The sequence below is a fragment of the Bombyx mandarina genome, chromosome 09 (assembly GCF_030267445.1).
Source record: "Bombyx mandarina strain Sakado chromosome 09, ASM3026744v2".
Lineage (NCBI taxonomy): Eukaryota > Metazoa > Arthropoda > Insecta > Lepidoptera > Bombycidae > Bombyx > Bombyx mandarina.
The window spans coordinates 13271949-13295584 of NC_143216.1; the positions used below are offsets into that span (position 1 = coordinate 13271949).

General features: G+C 36.8%; 4 protein-coding genes across 16 annotated transcripts in view; 2 read left to right on the forward strand and 2 right to left on the reverse strand.

The window, feature by feature from the left end:
• LOC114242152 (uncharacterized) overlaps positions 1-6853 on the reverse strand; it is a 46798-nt gene extending 39945 nt beyond the window's left edge. For 11 of the 12 annotated variants that reach the window (XM_089730036.1, XM_089730028.1, XM_089730027.1 and 8 more), the window contains exons 1-11: positions 6642-6853; positions 6407-6494; positions 4983-5193; positions 4770-4910; positions 4394-4678; positions 4059-4320; positions 3847-3961; positions 2426-2545; positions 1774-1943; positions 1203-1393; positions 815-948 (exon numbers count right to left, since the gene is read on the reverse strand). In XM_089730036.1, the coding sequence (XP_089586162.1) occupies positions 815-948; positions 1203-1393; positions 1774-1943; positions 2426-2545; positions 3847-3961; positions 4059-4320; positions 4394-4678; positions 4770-4910; positions 4983-5193; positions 6407-6494 (1717 nt within the window). In that variant the 5' untranslated portion in view covers positions 6642-6853. Of the gene's footprint in view, positions 1-814; positions 949-1202; positions 1394-1773; positions 1944-2425; positions 2546-3846; positions 3962-4058; positions 4321-4393; positions 4679-4769; positions 4911-4982; positions 5194-6406; positions 6495-6632 lie in introns of all 12 variants that reach the window. The other variant, XM_089730026.1, reaches the window with a different exon arrangement.
• A 238-nt stretch (positions 6854-7091) lies between these two features.
• On the forward strand, positions 7092-9044 carry Prx4 (Peroxiredoxin 4). The gene is made up of 4 exons (XM_028173208.2): positions 7092-7403; positions 7470-7587; positions 7881-8286; positions 8431-9044. The coding sequence occupies exons 1-4, from the start codon at positions 7238-7240 to the stop codon at positions 8485-8487; spliced, it is 747 nt and encodes a 248-aa protein (XP_028029009.2). The 5' UTR covers positions 7092-7237; the 3' UTR covers positions 8488-9044.
• A 4351-nt stretch (positions 9045-13395) lies between these two features.
• LOC114242076 (putative transposon-derived protein F52C9.6) lies at positions 13396-16489 on the reverse strand. The gene is given in 7 exon segments (XM_089729991.1): positions 13396-13805; positions 13807-14221; positions 14224-14524; positions 14527-14602; positions 15803-15911; positions 15914-16053; positions 16404-16489. Coding segments are annotated over 7 exon segments (1293 nt in total). The 3' UTR covers positions 13396-13639.
• A 1648-nt stretch (positions 16490-18137) lies between these two features.
• Positions 18138-23395, forward strand: LOC114242108 (rhodanese domain-containing protein CG4456). Of its 2 annotated transcripts, none has more exons than XM_028173137.2 (3): positions 18138-18911; positions 20501-20663; positions 23167-23395. In XM_028173137.2, the coding sequence occupies exons 1-3, from the start codon at positions 18542-18544 to the stop codon at positions 23216-23218; spliced, it is 585 nt and encodes a 194-aa protein (XP_028028938.2). In that variant the 5' UTR covers positions 18138-18541; the 3' UTR covers positions 23219-23395. The 2 variants fall into 2 exon arrangements, with proteins under 2 accessions (XP_028028938.2, XP_089586166.1); XM_089730040.1 differs by having other exon boundaries at positions 18184-18911; positions 20501-20648.
• The last annotated feature ends 241 nt before the right edge of the window (positions 23396-23636 follow it).

Consider the following 23636-nt stretch of genomic DNA (forward strand, 5'->3'; position numbering starts at 1 on the left):
GAGGCTGATAATAATGCAGTTGATAATTTGAAATAATGCATGAAACGGACCGCAGTGGCAACAAAATCATCCGAGTCTAATTTAATTTTTAGGGTTCCGTACCTCAATAGGAAAAAAACGAAACCATTTGATCACTTTGTTGTCCGTCCGTCCGTCCGTCTGTCTGCCTATCTGTTCGTATTCAGATTAAACATTAAACGCAGAAATTAAACATGTTTTTAATTTTATTCCATAAAAATCTATCTAATATATTATTTTTAATGTACATACCTACCATGTACGATCTTCCCACCGTACAATTTTATTATAGTTAAGGATTGCCGACCACCAACAGTACCAGAACGTCATGCTTACTCGCGATGCGATCCGCTTTTTGCCGCGTGACAACAAATAATGTAATATGAAATTTAATTACAGTCAAGAGAGTGCATCACCAACTATCGTACAATTCACATCAAGAGAAATTATAATTTTTATAACTTAACCTAAACTTTAACTTTCATAAACTACTTTAACTTCAAACTTATGATATCTTTCTACGCTCTCCTGTAACATGTAACTACATACAGCTACAAGAGTACAGAACTACTAAACTGTACATACCTATAACCAATATACGAAGTCGCGAGCGAAAGATTACTTCCAAAATAAAACAAAAGTACTTAGTATTTTCGTGCGCGAGTGTATCCATGCGCAAACACACCCCCTCCACTTTCTTCCAGCGTTCTTTTTACATGACGCGCGCTCTACATTTAAGTATAACAGGTTTCAGGAAATAAGTGTTATATTTATTATTCTGTACTCTATTACTTACACCCAGGTTTAGATCCGGTCAGTGCAAGTTGACTCTTGCATATAGGACAGCTGTATTCATAAGATGGATTCTGATCTTTGTTTTTCCTATACTGTTGAGGCTCCGCATCTGGATCACAGGTGCCATGGACGTATCTTAAAGAAATCAATCATTTTACATTTAATACTGGATGAATAACGATTGATGATGATGATGAATATTTCAATACCAATACTTTAAAGGTTTTTTTTTCGATTACTATGTATAATATTCTTTTGATAAATGTTTATTCGAAATTCAGAATGAACGGAAAAAATAAATTTAATAGTAAGCAATTTTTACTGTGCCTGAAGTTGTCATAATATGTGTAATTGGAGTACAGCAGCAAGGGTGAAGGATAGCAAAGTACCTCTTGCAGAGCGTGCACCGTATCATGTCGCGGTAGGCGGCGGCGCGGTAAGCTCGGCGACACAGCGGACAGCACGAGCCCTTGTTGCGCTGCTGGTAGCACGAGTCGCACACCGTGTAGTGCGCGTGCCAGCGGGACGACGGCCCGGCGCCCGGCGACCGCGACCCGCAGTCGGAGCACACCCGGCAACACTGCAGAAACGGATCCAATTTCAATGTACACGTAGTTATTAATTTGTGACCGACTAGCTGACCCGGCAGACTTCGTTGTGCCTCAATCGATAAATAAAAGACCTAAACTTTTGTATAAAATAAACTTAAAACAAATAAAAGGAATCCGTCCGACGGGGGACACATCAAATGAAAAACAAAATTGTTATGTTCATTTAATTCCGAGCATTTTCATATTTATCTACCTTTTAAACCTTCTCTGGACTTCCACAAATCATTCAAGACCAAAATTAGCCAAATCGGTCCAGCCGTTCTCGAGTTTTAGCTAGACTAACGAACAGCAATTCATTTTTATATATATAGATAGATAGTGCAGTGCCTGCAGTCGAGTGGTTAGTTACCTTGCACTTCCAGCCGTACTTGGGCACGGTGGCCATGAGAGGTCGTAGACAGGCGGCGTGGTAGAGCTTGTCGCAGTGGTCGCAGCACACGGCGCGCGCCTCGCCCGGCGCCGGCTCGCGGCACACCTGGCACACGCGGCACCCGCGGCACGCCCAGCCCGACCGGACGCCTGTAACACGACACCCAATGCGATTGCAGTATTTAAAGAGTTTTTTTTTTTTTTATATTTACAGCTGAGCTGCTTTTAGGTCCTCCTCAGATGATGTTGCTTGGAGTGGTGGACTGAACTCAAGGCAACAACGGTGAATGTACAATGCTCCAGAAGACATTACTGCTTTTAACGGTAGGCAGCGGCTTGGCTCTGCCCCTGGCATTGCTGAAGTCCATGGGCGACGGTAACCACTCACCATCAAGTGGGCCGTATGTTCGTCTGCCTACAAGGGCAATAAAAAAAAAAATACATATAGTAATACTCCATGTTCAAGGTTAGACCAGTTTTATATTCATATACAACAAATTAATCTTTTACCGTATGTTTCAAGGTACCTAGCTACCTTCAGCAGCATTTGTGTTATAGACTTTAGTTATCACGTAATAGCAGGTGTGGGGTCAGCTCGTCTATCTACAACGCAATAAAAGCGATAAACCTACCTGGTAGCTGAGCAAGACCGACACAAGTTCCATGATAATGCGCTCCACAAACCACGCAAGTCATCAGATTCGCAATATCGCCGATAGTCCTACAAGTCCTGCAGTCGATTTCTGATGTACCTGCAAATTAAATTCAATGTACATCTTTGAAATGCCTTTTATTATATTAAAAAAAACTTGTGGGGCAGGGACTAATCAACAAATACGTCGACTCGAATATCTGTTCGGCGACGCATGAGGCCAACCAGATGGGAAAGTGAGTTTTTTTTTTAACTAATAAATAAAAAAGAATGTTTGTTTGTCCATTCCCTTACTTTTTTTTCGGTTTGATAGAAACTTCCAACTTTTTTTGACTCTGTAAAGGTTTTTTTATCACAGTACAATCAACCCACAACAGATAACACATAGTTATTGGAAGCAAATGGGTCATAACTAAGGACGGTGGTTGGTTTTAACTAGTATTTTTATTAAAGGAAGGGGATGATTGTAGAATACAATTAGTTGGTTTGTATGTAGATAATAATTTTAAACTATTAATACAATAATACTTAATTACATAGACCTTTTTAAAGCATACAAGAAGTTGTGTCCTGCAAATTCACCTGGGTTAAATTTGTAGTAAAAAAATCATGAATTAGGCATATGTAATAAGCAGCATTACATATTATTATGGCAATTTTTTCTTCTTCCGCATATATTATGTAATATTCTAAATTTTCATAGGATAAAGAGTTGCTTGGCCTATAACTCTGTAAGTCGATAATAATATGTAATATATAAAAAAAAAACTGTCACATTTATATTAGCAGATATAGAAGAAATTACCCAGGTCTGCTTGCTGTCATATCATTTATGATGATGAAAGAATCATATATATTCATTGGCTAGTTAATTTGATCATTGTATAGTGGCAGTGTCAAATAAAATAGATGCTTGATGATCAGATTTCATGCCGGTTTATCTTATTAAACAGTTTACTACATATGTAAATAACTATGTATATTAGTTTATAAGAAAGTAATGTTGGTACACAATCAGCACTTTGTGGACGAATTTTTCAATAAATAGAAAAAAAATTCTATTTATTGAAAAATTCAGATAATAGGCTTAAAAGCTAGAAATTAACATTAACAATTCATTTTTTGTCATTATGAACCTCTTGCAGGTTGTAAATGAATTCACTAAGCAATATCAAAGGGTTTTTGATTAAACTAGGTCTTTACATGTCCATTTAAATTGACATGACAACATAAACCTCTTATTTCATTCCTAATCTGATCATAGATGTTTTGCATGCTAATTTTTTAGAAAATATTAGTACTGTATATGTTTCTGTGAAACCACATGTACAATTAACACATGAGTTGCTAGTAATTTTAAAATTTTGGTTTATTTCTATATGATAAAAATTATATACTTACAGACAAGGGGCACTTGATATAAATGATCTTTACAAAATGAGCCTTTGCTTTGAAAATCCATAAAACCACCTGATGCTAGAAGACATGGTAGATGGTAGTATTTGTTACAGCTCATCTGCAATAAAAGAAACATAATTTTTTAGCATTCCATGTAATTTATGCAATACAATTTGATTGGTATATGTTTACTTCATTGAATTTATCTTTCATACCTTACAAGGAATACTTGCACCATGTCTAGTACAAAAGGCACATTTTCTTGTAAGAGCAGAAGTGACTATTCCTCTGATTCTCGTCTCCTCTGCTTGCTCAAGGTCCTCCTCAGATGATGTTGCTTGGAATGGTGGACTGAACTCAAGGCAACAACGGTGAATGTACAATGCTCCAGAAGACACTACTGCTTGTATTTCTAGAGAGTCATTGTGACCGATAATTGATAATTCATCTGTGTGTTCCATATTGTAGAGTGGTGTTCTAAAACATTATATTGAAGCATAATTTGAAAATTAAAAAAAAAAAGTCAATTAAAAGATTAATGAAACCTTACTTGCACTTGTTGAAAGATTTTTGGCGCCTGCTGAGCGGTAGCCCAAGAGGATGTTGGTTGGGATCTACTAGCTCTGGTGGAGGAGAAACTAAGCCTGGTGTGACAGGTGTCGTTGGAGTACTAGTAGGAGTAGCAATGCTTGTTGGTGTGGCTCCTCCTGAATTGGTAACTAAAGGTGTCGTACTACCCTCTGCTTCACCAATATTGCAATGAATTTGTCTCATTTCACCCTGGCCTAGTTGACTGCGTTCACCCAAGTTACAAAGTGAGCAAACTTTACCAGGCCTAAAATATATTTAATATTTTTAATTGATTAAAATAGATAAGTTTATAGAGTTAGCTTATATTAGGTTCATTAGATATAGTCCATATTTACCATTTTTCGGGCATATAGGGAGGTTCCTCGGGGACAGGTGGTATTGTAAAATCATCTTCGTCCATCATGTCTTCAGATGCATCATCCCTGCTACCACGATGTCTTTTTGCCCCTCTTAAAGATCCTGGATTTCCTCTGTATCTGTATACAGTTTAATTATTATTATTTTGGACATGACATCAAAAGAAACAAAATAGATTTTTAAACGTTCACCTTCTAACAATCTTGCCTTCACGAGCTAACTTGGGTCCTTCTTTCCGTGGTCTACCCGGACCTCGCCTGGCCGAGGTAAAAAACGGACGAGTGTAACCTTGATGATGGAAGAAGGATGGCTGCGTGAGACCTGCGTGGGGAGATGCTGGTTCTTCACCTCGAGGAGATGACGCACATGATGTTGGTGTCGACCCAGGTCCAGTGTAAAATTCTTTAAATGTGAAGCATGAAATATTTATTATTAAATATTTGATTCAATAGGTTATAAAATAATGTTTGGGACAAAACATGAATATGAAATTATTAGATATTCTCCACATTGTTTGTAAGTTAAATATTTCCACTGCAAAATGTATTTGCATCTGGTTAAATTATCACAAAATGATTTTGTATTTCCAAGGGATGTTTATGATGACGTTCAAAAACAAAAAGACTACTAAATTTACTGTTCCCTGAATGTATGAACTGAATGTTTGTTTGGTGAAGTACTTGAGGAAGAAAGTTAGGGGGCTATTTAAAATATTTAACAGATTAGATGAAATTAAATACCAGCATCTTAGAATTTATAGGACAGTTCTCTGCGGAGTAGGTAGCACTTATTTTAAGGAGGTTGTGAGGCAGGTTCATGTTGATGATGCTGACTTATGATTATGGACAACAGATTCAGATATGAAGCCTTAGTAGGCTGTTTAGTGTTGTTTCGCAAAATGAGAATTTTAATGCAATACAAGCAAACCGGCCTGACCTGGAGCAATGTTAAGGAGCAAGTGCAAGACAGGGTGAAGGGGAGATGAGGGCCCTATGTAGCAGAGTGGTACCTTAGGATTACAACAATAACAACAATCAAACTTTATTGCACGTTTTTTATAGTTTTATAAGCTTTGATCTTAGTACTTTTACCAAATTATGACAGCACCTGAATGGTATCTTTCCAAATGTTTTCAGTACAAAGAAATACATATTGCTTATGCATTTTAGCCTAGATAATAGCAGACCTCGGGAGCTAAAATAGCATCACAATTACAATACATTTTGGAATTTGTTCTGATGTTTAGTAGTAGATATATCGAATAGGAAATTTGTTTTAAGAAATTCATATTAGATAGTGAGAGTTATTTAGAAAATAAAACCTAATGCTGACAAAATTTCACTGAGAAAAGGCATAAAATAAAATGCATGTAACACGATTTTATAAGTTAGTTATGAGCTATTATTTTTTCTCATTCAGGTTATTTTCTTCAAGTAAAATTCATTTGGCACAATTTGAAATAAAAAGCTTTTCTCATAAAATAATTTATGAAAAAATCAATGTGTGAACATAATGTTAGCTTTGGGAAATCTTACTTTGATAATAATGATTGATGAAAAAATTTACAGGAGAAAACATCACTTTTTAATTTTTGATATAAAGAAATTGAAATTACCTGAAGACGGCGGGGCTTCGCCTTCATCTTCTGATCCATCATCAGCTAACAAATCTACCTCTAGAACATTTTCGTCCGGTACTTCCATCTAAAACACAATTTTACTTATCGCTGGTATAATAATGACACGAAAACAAGGCATCTTTATGGTTGTGACGAAATTATTTACAACCATAGCATCGAACTAATGTGACCGCCATAATGAACAAGTAGATCCAAAACTTGCCTAACTTACCGCAAGAACTTGCGATGGACCGGAAACTTAATTTAAAGTTTGAAGAAAATTAAAAAGAAAAATCTAAATCATTTTCGTATTACAATTTACAAAACACAAAAAATTAAATTCGCTAAATGCGAACGAAATGAAACGCTTCGTAGTGGTGTAAATTTACAATTTACGAACATGAGAGACGGGAAACGAATGAACTTGTGGATATGTCAACAACACTTTTGGTTGTTAATTCGTTCAACGATTCATTTAAATCGATTTTGAAATACATCTAAAATTAAAATTGTAGTTTCAAGTAAATGTATCGTGTCGTAAAATTGGTGGAAATGAATTTATTAATTTCATACTAAACAAATAATTAGATTTTATGTTATCCATATTGTGATACCACAATGGTCTTGTTATCGCCGTTATACCTGTTATCTCTGACGTGGCTACTCTTTGTACGTTTGCAACCCAATTGTAATGTTTCTGTCGCGTTGTTTTATTTCTTGGCAAGTTCGCATTTGGCATTTGATTAAACCAACAAGAAAGTTATCCTTTATATGCTGATAAATGTGTCTACGTCTTGTATTTAATAAAGAGCTGTATTACAATTTAACATGATGAAAAACATGCTGTTTATCATCATAACTGTGCTTTTAAGTGTAATGACTTGTTCGTCTTCACTTTTTGATGGTGATTCGTGTTACTCGTTTGGAAGTGGTAATGTTTTTCCGGGTGGAGCGCGAAAAATCGATCATAAACTACAATTTACAAAAGCTATGAGTGAGTTTCATTGAATTAAATAAACAAAAAAAAAAGCTTGTGTACAAAAATTTCTCATTTTAACAGTTTCAAAACCGGCACCGGAGTGGGAGGCTACTGCTGTAGTTAATGGAGAGTTCACTCAACTTTCGTTATCAAGTTTCAAAGGAAAGTACCTTGTATTTTTCTTCTATCCCCTGGATTTGTGAGTATTCTTTATTATAAATATATATTTTAAATACATAAATCGATATTTTTTAATATACAAAAAATATATTTCAATATAAGTATTTTTTAAGCAATTTATAACTTAAAACCTTATTTAATGTATAGTCGAAAGTAGGTGATAATAAATAGGAAATGACAATTAGTAACCTTTGACCACAAATGTCAGAAACGCTGGGTACAGAAGTAATTTTCGATTAAAATATCTAATATGCCAATAGAAAATTTAATGACAATGATAACACTAACTTTATTTCTTTTTTTTTATTACAGTACATTCGTATGCCCTACGGAAATTTTGGCCTTCTCTGAAAGAATTGAAGAATTCAGGAAAATAAACACAGAAGTTGTAGCATGCTCTGTTGATTCACATTTCACTCATCTAGCTTGGATAAATACTCCACGTAAAGAGGGAGGCTTAGGAAAGATTAACATACCCCTACTAAGTGACTTAACACATTCTATTGCAAAAGACTACGGGGTTTATTTGGAGGATCTGGGCCATACTTTAAGAGGATTGTTTATAATTGATGACAAAGGAATTCTACGACAAATAACAATGAATGATTTGCCAGTAGGACGTTCAGTTGATGAAACATTGAGACTTGTTCAAGCATTCCAATATACTGATAATCATGGTGAAGTTTGCCCAGCAGGCTGGAAACCTGGTCAGGACACAGTGAGTAATAAACATGCTTATATTTATCTTGATATTGTTTAACTTAATAACATTACTAGAATGAAGATTAATATAATTTACGTGCTACCATATTTTACATAATTTATGTTGATATAATCCTGACGTTTTTATAATTTGTTTCAGATTATACCAAATCCTTCTGAGAAGAAGAAATATTTTGAAAAGGTTGCTAAAAATTAAAATAAAATATTACTATCAAAATCAAAAAGGAGTATGTATAGGGAACTATTTTCTGTACTGTTGATATGAAATCCAATAATTTATTATTATTAATGGTTTGGAGGGTAAGATAGCTATATTCATGATGCGGTGCCTAGATGCCGTAAGATGTGCTACACCATTTATGTGATAATGCATTAAGTTCACTTGAAACTAGATATTCCAGTGGCTGACTACCCATATAAACTACAAAACATCTTGACATTTAGTAATACAAATATGTTAATGTCTGGCTTACACTAAAATCATTGAAATGGTATTAATGACGTCGTAGCAGGCAATTTGGAAATTTATACCTACAAAATACTCCAAATCTACTTAATACATCACATTGGAAATAAGATAAGACTGATAAATTACAGATATAATGCATTAATAAAGAAATTATTTTTACTGTTTTTGGTACATATAATAAGTATAGGAGTTCAATTTATCTGGGTCCTATCACATGACATAAACAAAATTATTTTTTACGTCAGATTCTAATATTTAAATAAAAAAAATGACTTAGTACAGTTTTCTTGTGTTTTATTTTTGTTTGTGAAATAGCTTAATATATTTATTTTTCAGCCACTTGCCCTTATCACAAATTTATGTTTAAGCCTTCTTAAGAATTCTTATTCAAAATATTTTTAGCCCATAAATGGAGATTTATGATTTATGACTGAATTGAACGATAACCGAAATCGATTTTTGTGTATCACTATAAAAAAGTTCATACATCACTTAAAAGTTGGATTTTAATTTTAATCAGGATTCAGAAGGCAAATAGATTTAATAAGGAGCGCATACATATAGAATTTGTATGCAAGCGTAGTGTTCGCTCACGCGGCCCGCACCGACTTGAAACCCCTTCAGGTTATACAATCCCGATTCTGCAGTATAGCCGTCGGAGCACCATGGTTCCAGAGGAACGTGGACCTCCACGATGACCTGGAGCTCGACCCCGTCAGTAAGTATCTACAGTCGGCATCGCTGCGCCACTTTGAGAAGACGGCACGACATGAGAACCCTCTTGTCGTGGCCGCCGGAAACTACATACCCGATCCTGTAGACCGATTGGTAAACTGTCGACGTCGCCCAAAGCACGTCATCACGGATCCTCCTGATCCATTAACGGTGCTTTTAGGCAATACAAGCACCGGTCACCGTCCTCGTCGAACCCGTCGCTTGCGACGAAGGGCTCGACGAGCGAATTAACCCACAGACACAGCCCATTGAGTTTCTCGCCGGATCTTCTCAGTGGGTCGCGCTTCCGATCCGGTGGTAGATTCTGCGAAGCACTGCTCTTGCTAGGGCGGTGTTAGCAATTCTCCGGTTTGAGCCCCGTGAGCTCACCTACACAAGCTAGGGTACGCTGAAATAGCCTCTCAAGGCTATCAGCATAGGTAGGATTAAAAAAAAAAAAAAAAATAGAATTTGACTAATTATTCATCCTCTTCCGAAGCTTGCCTTACGAGCTTTGGAAAAAATATTCAGATGGACGTACTGTTTGAATTTGGCATTGTAAATCAAACTATATAAAATAGGATTGACACGCTTACTTTGGGGTCTGTGTGCACAAAGACGGAAAGCGTAAATACTACTCTCCTCCTCCCGATCCACTGACGGTGCTTCTAGGTACTTCAAGCACCGGTCACCGTTGTCGTCGAACCCGTCGCTTGCGACGAAGGGCTCGACGAGTAAATTAACTCTTAGACACAGCCCACTGAGTTTCTCGCCGGATCTTCTCAGTGGGTCGCGTTTCCGATCCGGTGGTAGATTCTGCGAAGCACGGCTCTTGTTAGGGTTCGTGTTAGCAACGTCATCAGGTTTGAGCCCCGTGAGCTCACCTACTAGTTAGGGTTACGCTGGAATAGCCTCTCAAGGCTACCAGCTTACGTAGCAAAAAAAAAAAGAAAAAAAACTACTCTCCTGTCTAATTTTACTGCCTAAGTACTGACAAGGTTGCAGGACAATAAAGTTGTTTAATTGTTTTCTAAAATATTCTAGCTAAACTTGGAATAAATCGTTTTTAGAGAATTAATCCTATTTTACAACTATATACTTATTGTTTTGTTGATAACTTATTTAAATAAAAAAAAATATTTTTAACTATTATTGATCGAAGATTTTTAATTATACTTAGTCATAAATACTGTTACAATTAAAAATAAACAAAATATTACCTTTGAATTTGGAATCTGTCATTTTTATATGATTGCTCATTGAGTTTTCTCATTTTGGCGCCAATACATTGTACAATATTTTGCAATATTAAAATGGAGTGGGGTGATAAAGAGAACCGAATCGCTGTGATTGCATTACACAAAGTAGGTATGGAGCCAAATGCAATTTTTAAAACTCTCCATACGCTTGGTATTAGTAAAATGTTTGTGTACCGGGCTAATAATAGGTGCAATGAGACCTCCTCTGTTTGTGACAGAAAAATATCTGGCCGTCCACGTAGTGTTCGTACGAAAAAGGTGGTCAAAGCAGTAAGGGAAAGAATTCGAAGAAATCCTGTCCGAAAGCAAAAGATTTTATCCATGGAGATGAAGATAGCACTTAGAACCATGTCGCGTATTTTAAAAGATGACTTAGGACTTGCAGCCTATATGAGACGTACTGGTCATTTCTGAACTGATAATTTAAAAGAGAATAGGGTGGTAAAATCGAAACAACTACTGAAGCGGTACGCAAAGGGAGGTCATAGAATTTTTTTGTTTACGGATGAGAATTTTTTTACAATTGAGCAACATTTTAACAAACAAAATAATTATGCTCAAAGCTCTAAGGAAGCTTCCCAATTAGTCGACAGAGTGCAACGTGGGCACTATCCGACTTTAGTGATGGTTTGGTGGGGTATTAGCTATGAAGGAGTGACTGAGCCATCCTTTTGTGAAAAAGGTATCAAATCATCGGCACAAGTGTATCAAGATACCATTCTTGAAAAGGTAGTGAAGCCCCTTAACAACACCATGTTCAATAATCAAGAATGGTCCTTCCAGCAAGACTCGGCGCCAGGTAATAAAGCTCGGTCTACGCAGTCTTGGTTGGAAACGAACGTTTCGGACTCCATCAGAGCTGAAGGCTGGCCGTCGTCTAGTCCCGATCTTAATCCGCTGGATTATGATATATGGTCAGTTTTAGAGAGTACGGCTTGCTCTAAACGCCATGATAATTTGGAGTCCCTAAAACAATCCGTACGATTGGCAGTGAAAAACTTTCCAATGGAAAGAGTGCGTGCTTCTATTGATAACTGGCCTCAACGTTTAAAGGACTGTATTGCAGCCAATGGAGACCATTTCGAATAAGCTTTTTATACTTTTTTTTTTATATTTATGTATTAAACTAACACACTGTAAATGTTATTTGCAATAGATTTTTTTTAAATTGTAACCGTATTTATGGCCAGACTAAGTATTTAATACTTATTAGTTTTTATTACGGAGCTACAAAAATGTGTTTTTAGTTAAATTGTACTACTATATAGGCGGCACTGAAAATTTCGGGAATTAACGAAGTGACACAACATTACTATTTAAAAATGTATTTATTGCTTTTCGAAGTATTCTCCGCGAAATTTGACACATTTTTCCATACGATGGAACCAATCATTGAAGCAACCATTCCATTCGGAAGTTGGGGTCTCCAAAATGGCCGTTTTGTAGGCGTCCCACAGCTTCTTCAGGTGATGAAAATCTCTGTCCACGCAATTTATTCTTTATTTTAGGGAAAGTATAGAAATCATTAGGGCTTAGGTCGGGGCTGTACGGCGGATGGTCTAATAATTCTATGTTTTCTTGCTCTAAAAACTCTTTTGTTCTGTGCGCGGTGTGAGAACTCGCATTGTCGTGATGGAGGATGATGCGGCGGTTGCAGTTCTCTTTACGGAGTTCAGAAACGACCTGTGGCAAACAAATGCTAGCATACCATTCTGCATTAACCGTTCTTTGTCCCTCAAGAGGAATAGTCGTAACATGGCCGGTTTTGGAGACAAACGTGGCCACCATTTTTTTTGCAACACTCCGTGAACGAACAATTTTTGTTGGCTTTAACTCATTTTCGAACACTCAAACTCGTGACTTGTTTTTTGTTTCGGGTTCGTACGCGTATATCCAGGATTCGTCACCTGATACAATGTTGTATACAGCATTTGAGGATCCTGCGTGGAATCTTTCGAGAGTTCTGACGCACCAAGTAACGCGAGCCGCTTTTTGCTCTTCACAGAGCGAATGCGGTATCCATCGGGAAAACAACTTTTTTACACCTAATTGTTCATGCAAGATTATTTGTATTTGACTCATGCCAATGTCTAAAGTTGCCTGAATTTCGCGGTATGTCACATGTCGATATTCCTCAATCAGCTTACGCACAACATTAACGTTTTCTTGGGTGACTGCAGTTTTTGGACGACCTTGACGGGGATCATCACTGAGCTTGACACGTCCACGTTGAAACTCAGCAAACCAGCGATAAATTGTGGTTTTGGATGGGGCTTCATCACCAAATGCAGAAATCATCCGGTCAACACACTGTTTGTGTGTTAAACCACTTCGAAAGTCATAATAAATCATCGCTCTTGAATTTTCTCGGGTCAATTCCATTTTCTCAACGACTAAACAAGTTTGACAAAACCTCGTGACAAGACCGAGAATCTTTTTTTAAATAAATAAATGGTATTCGATTTTTAAAACCAAGGAGTTTTCAATTAAAAAGATTTTAATATGACAGGAACAGTGGAAATATTCCATTCCCGATACTTTTAGTGCAGCCCTCGTATTTTTCTAAGGAAACACTTGCATAACTTATCGTAAATTAAAAATCAAATAAAAAAAAAACAACGTTAGCCTAATTGCATACATGATTAGATTCTAAGTCCACACGAATAGGCACCGCCTTTTTCCTTTTTTGTGACGTGAAGCATTTTGGTTTGAAGGATGGGACTCCTCCTCACTGAGTCGCATTTGTCATGTTTTTTTTTTTATTTTTTTTTTTTTTCCTTGTATGCAGACGAGCATACGGCCCACCTGATGGTGAGTGGTTACCGTCGCTCATGGACTTCAGCAATGCCAGGGGCAGAGCCAAGCCGCTGCCTACCGCTAAGGGTTGTCTGAGGGTTGTGACCATCTCATCCTATTATCCTTCTTTGGATGATGTTTCGCCATCTTCCTCTGTTCTCGGCGGTGTGTATGGCATCGTAGACGGTGGTATCCAGAGTGGTGCGGATTCGGTCGGACCAGCGCATTGGATTGCGGCCACGAGATATTTTGCCTGCAATCTTGCCAGTTACAATTTTTTAAGGTTTCACCGCTCTTCCTGGCAATGTGACCGAAGAATTCAATATCCTCTTGAGGTATATTGGGCCCGGTTTGGATATTGAGCTGTCTTAATATGGATGCGTTAGTCCGATATGCTGTCCATGGGATTCGTAGCATCTTCCTCCAGCACCATATATCTAAGGCATCAGTGCGGTGGCGATCAGCTGATTTCAGAGCCCACGTCTCAGCACCATAGAGAAAGATTGAAAACACCAGAGTTCGGACAAGTCTTATTTTGGTTTTAAGAGATATTTTCCTCTCCCTCCATGTTCTATTAGGCTGAGACATGGCGCTCTTTGCCATGCCTATGCGCCGTCTAACGTTACCCTCACAAGACCCGTTGCTGCAGATATTAGCGCCCAGATAGATAAAGTCATCCACTTTCTGTAGGTGATTGTACCAGTTAATGCCATTTGGTTCCCTCGATCTATTATCATTATCTTGGTCTTCGACTTGTTTATGGTGAGGCCTTGGCGGTTACTTATTCTTTCCGTTTTATCCAAAAGCATAGCCATCTCGGACTCAATAGCGGCCACTAGAGTTGTGTCATCCGCGTACCGAAGGTGTGTAATTTTGGCTCCACCGACGCATACACCTCCGCTGCAATCGTCGAGAGTTTGTGGCATGATATATTCACCGTAGGCATTGAAGCGACTGGGCAAGAGAATACAGCCCTGGCGTATCCTCTTTCCGAAACATTGGACTTGGACGACTTGGACATGCTCTGTTCTATTCTGACCATGCCTCTACTCCCATAATACATGGCAATTAGGCATTGATACATAAAAACCCAAGATACACAGTTTCATACAAAAGTAGCACTCGAAACTGTCCCGAAACACTCACCAGTTATATCTACGTAGTTATAGTCAACTATAAACATAACTTTTGAAAATTCAACTTTACGCGGATTGTTTAAAGTTGTTATTACAAAGCAGTATACAATAACCAATCAAATTTTACGACCGAAGTTAGCCGGCAGGACAGGACATGGCGTGGAGACGAATTTTTTTTAAAATTATAATACATTGAGTTTGTATTTGAAGAGTTACTTAAATTGTGTTCTATACTCATAATTATACTTTTATCTGAGCGTAAACATGTTTTTGGGTAGGACATGTGTACATCAATCTTTAAATCTTTTCTCTAAAACTTTTAATGCATTCTTAAGTGAAATGGTCTTTTTAACAAGTCTAGATTTTTTCTTTCTTAAGTTGTTAATGACTTTCTCCTTGCTGATTAGTCTTCTGCGGCATTTGTGGAGTTCACTTTTTCTGTGAACTTGATCCTGCCTGATCGACACTTCTGTCATTAGCATGCAGTATGTCCCGAAGCCATAAGTTGTCCCTTAAGTAATCAATATAATAATATCATATTTACGAACTTTAAAAATAACGTCGTATAGACGACCTCTTTTCCTTTTGGAATACGATTAAGAACTATATTATTATTATAATATATTTTCTATCGTATGAATAGTTATTCAAAACTAAATACAAAAAAAATCAAAGTGCATGAACTTATTAATTAAAACTTTAAACGCAATAAAAAAAATCGACTCCATTGAATAAGAACAGGACCGTTTGGATTATGTGACTAAAATAAGAGGCGGTGTAACAGTAGTTCTTACACTGAAAAAACGGCCATTGAAATTTGCCATATTATACTTGGACCACTGAGTGAAGTTTTTAGACAAATTAAATCAAAATCCCATATTGCTTCCTATATTTAGTCATAAAAACAACAAAAACAAATGAACAAACTCTTTTACTTACCGAATATACGATATCCCATCTTTTTTTAACGTAATATTTTTACAATTTCTCAACGAACACTGCGGCTTTTTAACGAGCGCACAGAGACGCGAGCGACGCGAGACTATTTGAAATGAGCGCACAATTTTAAATTGTGCGTTCATTTTATAGGGACGGTTTTGAGACGGTGAGTGTGTATCTTGGGTTTTTTAATACATCAACGCAATTAGGTGTTTTGGAACACCTATATCGGCCAACACCCTTCAAGGGAACCTCCACTTCATAAAGTCGAAAGCCTTGCTGTAGTCCACAAAACACAAATTGATTACTCTTGCGGAATCTGCCAATTTATGTAGTACCTGATGCGGTGATTTAAGATATGGAGCGTGATTTTGCTCGCATGTGATATCAGAGCAAGGGTACGGTAGCTGTCATTTTGTTTCGTAGAATCTTTCTTGTGCAGTGGTATTCTTGAAGGATGGGACTACCGCTATATAATATAATTTAGAATTTGACCTTATATCTCAAGGCGGGTGGCGGCACATTGTGAATTCCCCCTAATCTTGGCAATAAAAAAAAGCTAGACATGAATCAGAAGTAGATATTTGCTATAATTTATTTATAAGCCCTGATTAGATGCTGTCGTTCCGAACCCGATCCGATATCCCGTCGGAGAGAATCCGTAAATGGAATCCCGACCGTATGGAGCATGTTCGTGTGTTCAATTGTTGTTCAATACCCATAAAACTTGTTAATATTAGTGCCCAAATGCAAAATATTTCAGCCCACAGACGTCTACATAGGACTCTTTGCAGTATACCTGATGCTCGATCGAAAGATCCCCCACTCCGTGATACGTTCAGTTACTTTCCGATCCTCAGAGATGGACTCATCGGTGCCAAACATAGTCCACGATAGCCTTTTGTCATGGTATAACGTAACGTGTTATTTTTCACTCAAAACGAAACATCTGTTTATTTGTTTTGAAGATTGTTGGTGAGAAAGTGTTTGAATACCTACTTCCTCCCAACAAGTTTCTAGGGAAGCATTTTAACAAGTCGTCGTGGCCTAAAGGATAAGACGTCCGGTGCATTCGTGTGTAGCGATGCACCGGTGTTCGAGTCCCGCAGGCGGGTACCAATTTTTCTAATGAAATACGTACTCAACAAATGTTCACGATTGACTTCCACGGTGAAGGAATAACATCGTGTAATAAAAATCAAACCCGCAAAATTATAATTTGCGTAATCACTGGTGGTAGGACCTCTTGGGAGTCCGCACGGGTAGGTACCACCACCCCGCCTATTTCCGCCGTGAAGCAGTAATGCGTTTCGGTTCGAAGGGTGGGGCAGCCGTTTCAACTATACTGAGACCTTAGAACTTATATCTCAAGGTTGATGGCGCATTTACATCGTAAATGTCTATGGGCTCCAGTAACCACTTAACACCAGGTGGGCTGTGAGCTCGTCCAACCATCTAAGCAATAAAAAATAAAAAATAAATATTACCTATTCAATTCCGTTACTTTTGGCGATATTATGTACCTAGTTAGAAGTTTAATAGAAAATCGTCAAACACTTCTTTGTCTATGCGAGTACTATTAACTATATCTCCATTTGGTTTGTCAGAAACAAAATCCACTGGTCCAGATATACACGGCTTGCTTATAAAATTCTGTTGCCGATCCTTTCAAAAACTCTTCAACAACACCAGTGGCACATTTTACTATCAATCGTAAATGAAAAAAAAAAAGATTTGTATGTTTCTGAATGAAATTGTCCTTTAATTGATTGATTTCACAACCCTAGTAAGAGCAGTGGTTCGCAGAGTCTACAACCGGATCGGAATCACGACCCACTGATAAGATCCGGCGAGAAACTCAGTGGGCTATGTCTTTAGGTTAGTTCGCTCGTCGATCTCTTCGTCGGAGTCGACGAGGCCGGTGACAGGTGCTTATGGGTCCTAAAAGCACTGAGAGTGAATCCGGGGGATAAGACAAGATATGTTTCGGGCGACCGCGGTTTTACTTTGTCCCGTCGCGGTCGGTTAAGTAATTAGCGGCCACGGTAAGAGGGTTTTCCATGTTGCGCCGCTTTGTCGAAGTAACGTTCTCACGCTTCTATACGATACTTACGTATCGGTACTAGATTTAGGTCGTTGTAAAGATCTACATTCCCCACATACAGCGCTCCCGACGGTTATCCTGCTGAAACGGGATTGGATGACCCCGAGAGTGTTAATGTTTGTATAGGCCGCGTGATGTGAATTAAAATGACCTGTAAGATAATGTTGTTGTTTTATTTACATTCAACCATTTTATTTTTTATAAGACATTACGTTCATATTAAAATCAATCACTGAAGTATGAAAGATATAGGTCTATGGAATCAATTCAATACTTAATAGAATATTAATGACAGACATGTTTTTAAAAATAAACGCTTATTAATGGCCAGTATGTATCATTTCGTACAAGTATAATATATATGTTACGTTAGCTCTTCAACACCGCGTGAGCGAACACTACACTTGCACAGATCACGATAGCTATTCTACTCGGAACGAAACAGCGCACGGATTACCTGAACCTGAAGCAAAGCGCAAGATGTGAATTGCGAATTGTGAAGCGTACCATAAGCGTTCTAATAATTAAATTGAGTTTTAATTTATACTTCAGTGAGGTTTTTATTTATACCAAGCCCCAGAGCATAATGCTATTTTGTTTCATACAGTTTCATCATAATCAGTCATTATATTTCCATTTTGATTTCAAATATTAGGCTGTATGATGTTGCCTTTGTCGGTCTTTGCAATGGACGAATCAAACAAAATTGGCCTAAAGATCTATACCAGGCCATAAACTAAAAAAAAAAACAAACAAAACTAAAAACAGAAAGCTTTATGTGCCTACCGTATTGAAACTATTATTTTTTTACATATTTATGCGCACATCATCTGATGTGTCATATATTAACACGGTTGAATATCCGACCGTTATGTTCTATTCAATATCATCTATTAAATTATACGGATTCTACGAATAATTCCATTAAAGCACATAACATTATCACTGGTCTCCAAGACAAAATTTACAGTTTAAAATTTAAAAAATATTTCTTGCCTTACAACAACAACTTGCATCTACTAGGCTCTATTAGGCTCTTAGTATCGGATAAAAAGGAAAATAAAATGGTTGATCCGCGACGAGTAGTAAGCTACGAAGATGTATTGAAAGTTATTCATCAACACGAAAAGGTGTTGATCGACGTGCGTAATCCTGATGAAGTAAACACAACTGGAAAAATACCTTCAAGCATCAATATTCCACGTAAGTAAATCCACATTGTGCTTCTGTTTACCTACTTTAACCTGATAATTTAAACTACTCCCATTATGAGCCAAATATCTTTTTTCACCGATATCTTAAGTGACTTGTTAAAATTTATAGAGCTCCTGGCTATAACTACGAAAATACCTATTAAATCGTTTAGAATTTAATATAATTTCACAGAGTGTATTTTTAATTTTTTGCCTTCGAAGGATGAACTAGCTCACCTGACACTCCACCTGACGTTAAGTGGATAATGAAGTCAATTGACATCACAATGCGAATCCTACCACCCACCTCGAAACTAGAGATCTTAGTCTCAATTATATTGTTTCAATGGGTGTTCTGTCTTTCGAACTGGAACTCTGGATGGAACTGCTTTTTGACAGAAATGGGCATGGAGTTGGTTCTGGTATAATTTAGCCTGCCATTAGTTAATTCACAGCATTAGAAAAAATAGGCCCATTGAAAATCACTTCACTCAAAAAGACAAATGATGCTACATAATTGTGAGAAAAAATGCCTGCATTGTTTTAGAATTTTGATGCTAAGATGAGGTCTTAAGACTTATTGAACTGACTTGAACCATTGAATTGATTGATCAAAGAAAAGCAATATACTGATGACTGATATAGATGTGTTCTTGGTCAAAATATGACACACAATGGTCCTCCTATTCCCTGTACTGCTGAGCCGCTGAGCCGAGCTGAGCTGAACTTTGCCTGAGGTTAAGAAATCAATGTGAATTGTGAAATATGCCTGCAGCATATTATAGATAAACAGGTTGCTCCCTGGGTCTCTACATCTCAAATTACAGTTTTTTTTAAATGGAAACATGTTATAAACACTTCCAGATTCTTTAAGAACCTCAGCTAAAACTTAATAAATAAAACCACTGTGGACAGACAGAGAAAAAATTTTTTTAAGATCTGCATCAATATTCTGGGATTTAAACTAAAGCTGTAGCCATTATTGATTTGAATACAATATTTTTGACTTTCACCAAAAAAAAACAATCACTTTTTAATTGTGCTTCCTCTATTATTATAGTTTTACTTAGGCTTCACTTCATTTTGAGTACAATTGCCATCGCTAATACACATCAAGACAGTGTCTTGATTCTGTCCTGTCTTTCAGTACTTTGCCCAGCATTTGTGCCAGTAGGGCCAAAAAAACTTTATGAAAGTTTTGGAATTAGTATCTAAATGATGAATTATTTTACAAGACAATAGTCTGACTACTTTTATAATATTACCTTATCAGCAATTTATTTACAGTAGTGTTTTATCGTCTCTATTTACTAATCTTATGTAAACAAAAACAAAATTCCTCACAGTATATTCTGGACAAATCAGTAATACTGCAGAAACACTGAAAACCTAATACTTATTATTACTTTTATTTCTGAACAAATTTTAGTTCTTTCATTAATAGCTGTTTGTATTGATTTATGCTTAAATTCAATGAGACTAGCAAAAAAAGCAACCAGTGGTTTTAATGATTAAAAGAACTTATCAAAAATACAGTGCACTCATGTCTTTTAGCCATCAAAACAACTGATACACTAATCATTATATATTTTTTTCCAGTAAATAGTGTTCAAGAGGTTCTGGTGTCAATGTCTAATGAGGAGTTCAAGAAACAATATCAGAGAAACAAACCTAGTTCAACAGACGAACTGATATTTTACTGTCATTCTGGAAGAAGATCAACTGAGGCATTGGACATAGCATTAAAGTTAGGTTATTCCAAGTAAGTTAAGTTATTCCAAGTAATAAAGGGTGACCATGGTCAACAATCTTGTAGCCCCGAAATTCGATAGTCAGGGGAAGCCCTTTTATTATCGTCTTAGAAATAATAGTAATAAGCAGTTTGATCCATCTATTTAACTGATGGGGATGTGACGCGTCTCTACATAAAACATACTGTATGCGCGTATAATATGTATGTCTTGTTTTCTTTGCGACAAAAATGATGGTATCGTCAGCTAAGAAAGAAAAAACTTAAAGACTAAAAATGTTTGCTATAACACCATTAAAGGATTTTTAATACCCCTCTACAAAAAAAAAGATAAAAGCTTTGTTTCACTAAGCCATTCTTTGCATGTACTAGTAGAAATGATCGTCACTTAATTATGGCAGTGCCACTTACTTTAAGCAACGCGATGACGTGATAGGTTCACCCCCTTTCTATCGATTGTCGTTAATTTTGCCACCGTTTTTCTGTTAGACTACGGTGACCACTCGCTATTTTTGGCAGGATTGTACATTTTTTTTTAAGCATATATGTCCTGTTTTATTTATTTGTACTGTTTTTAATGAAATTTAAATTATACTTAAATTTCGTTTTTTTTAATGTAAAGAATAGTATAACTGTATAATAATTATTTTCGCAAATAATCGTGAAGATTTTTTTTTCTATGTACGTTAACTTTAGACGAACCTTTAGTGTAAAACAACCGATAGAATAGACTAGTTGACTAGTGTAAACATTGATCGCTAAACGACAAGTAAAAACTAATAACTATAGGTACTATAATATATGTAACTATAAAAATTACGGCTTGCTCAATACTAACAGGTATGTAGGTAGGTAGGTACGACCTGGTCTAGAAAGGGCGAATTCGCCGCAAAATATTTCGTGCGAAATCATTCGCGCGTTAAGTGAGATTCTAGGCACCATGGAGTTAATAAGTACCTAAAATACTAACTCTATGCTAGGCACCAATACATCGCGTCCACAAGCATCGCGCGAATTCAAAATACGCGTGCACTACGTCAGACTCTCCATTCGCGGGTGATTCGCGCGTAATGCACGCGAGTCGAGATACTAGGGACGCTTTGTTGCGCCCAGCTAACACGCGAACTCCAGAGCGAGTGCACGAATCCAGGGAAATGGAGCGCCAAATTTTTGATACGGAATTGTTTATAGACGAAATAGAAAAACGACCGGCGACATGGGATTTGGTATCACCTGATTATGCCAACAGAATTTTAAAATGTAGATCTTGGGAAGAATTGGTGTTAATATTTTCTGATAAAGATGATGACTTCGAGGAAGAAAAGAAAGACAAACATACTATGTGTCATTCTATCATTATGAATTGGATGTACTAAATATATTGTATTTTCCCTCCGTTTTTGTCTCTTCCAGCGACGGTAAGCTTACGCTGAAGGTTACGCTGAAATAGCCTCTCAAGGCTATAACAGCTTAGTTAGAAAAAAAAAAGATGACAAGATATCGCAGGTTTCGCAGTTAATAACATCGCAGCAAAATAATGATCAAGCCCGTAATATTGATGTACATGGCGCCGGCTGTCCGGTGCAGCGGCACAGAATAAGAAGAATAACAAGGAACAACTAAATTACGTCAAGACAGGCTTTGAAAATTATAGATTTTTCTGGATCTCTTCAGGATCGCCTCATCAGATCTTGATGATTATAGGACCATTCTACCATTTCGAACAAAAAAAAGAAAAAAGAATTATCCGAATCCGTTCAAGCATTCTCGAGAAATCGGTGAACATACATAGATAAGAAAATGATGCCGAATGATAACCTCCTCTTTTGAAGTCGGCTAAAAAACGTGATTTTGGTACCTTAAATAGCTTCTTCTTAACATTCTATTATTCAAAAATATTTTCACTTTCTAAGTAAATGAAGTCGCGGGTAAAATTTGCGTTATGCCAAAGTAACTATTCCACACGGACGAAGTCGCGGGAAAGAGCTAGTACCAAATAAAACGGAACTTTTATTACAAAGATAAATCGCGTGTTAAGCAAAATGTCGTTTAAACCTTTAGCCTTTCACCCCTCAATATGTAGGTCTGGTCACTGTATGCAATAGTTTGGTCAGTGACGGAAACGAGCGTGATAATATATCGGTGTTTAAAAAAAAAAAATGTTTAGGTATATCTGGTCTAATTAGGAAACGTAACAATTAAGTATTTAAATGGCAAGACATATTATTACCAACTTAGAGCTCCTGAGTGCTTGGCGGATGGTTGTGGGTTCGATTCCCCCACAACGGGCAAACATTTGTGTAATGAATTGATAATGTATTTGCTTTTTCCGGGCTCTTAATATATATCTCTATGTAAAATTTTATATGGGATGTATCTGATTGCTTTAGTAGAGAAAACCCTACTTTGGGGCCAAATGAATGTGTGACTTAACCGTCGTTATTAATGCCGCAATTTGCTATCTAAAACCTTTTGTATTGGCATATTGTACTATACGTTATGTGAATTGTTTCAGGTCGAAAACATATTTGGGGAGCTGGAATGAATGGTCTAGAACACAAAAATAATGAAATCGAAGATTTCTATCTAATATAGATATTATTATGTATATCTTCATATTGTGATAAAGACATGATAAAATTTGAACACAAGGTAATTTTGTTAATTTGTTAACTAATTGGTGAAATGATTTTACGTAGGTATGCGATACATTGAAATAAAAACATCTTTGTTAATTAATAAAATATTTTTCTATTTTCACTATCTGTCATTGTGTATTTATTAGGTATCGCTACGAAATAAGTCGTCATCGGAATCTTCTTTTAAATCTATAATAACGGACTCCTATATGTGCTACTTTTTCAAATTCACATATTAGACTATACGGAAAACGGTGGCCAGGGCTGATAACTAATTGAATGAGGGGAGTTACACTAAGCACAAACTTAACCTTTTGACTGCCATGTAGGTCACTAGTGCCTTACG

Excerpts from the sequence above, each read along its gene's own strand:
- Prx4 (XM_028173208.2), top strand. The coding sequence starts at position 7,238 with ATGATGAAAAACATGCTGTTTATCATCATAACTGTGCTTTTAAGTGTA. Across the intron at positions 7,404-7,469 it reads ACAATTTACAAAAGCTATGA|TTTCAAAACCGGCACCGGAG; the intron begins GTGAGTTTCATT and ends TCATTTTAACAG. Across the intron at positions 7,588-7,880 it reads TTCTTCTATCCCCTGGATTT|TACATTCGTATGCCCTACGG; the intron begins GTGAGTATTCTT and ends TTTTTATTACAG.
- LOC114242108 (XM_028173137.2), top strand. The coding sequence starts at position 18,542 with ATGTGTCATATATTAACACGGTTGAATATCCGACCGTTATGTTCTATT. Across the intron at positions 18,912-20,500 it reads TTCAAGCATCAATATTCCAC|TAAATAGTGTTCAAGAGGTT; the intron begins GTAAGTAAATCC and ends ATTTTTTTCCAG. Across the intron at positions 20,664-23,166 it reads TTAAAGTTAGGTTATTCCAA|GTCGAAAACATATTTGGGGA; the intron begins GTAAGTTAAGTT and ends GAATTGTTTCAG.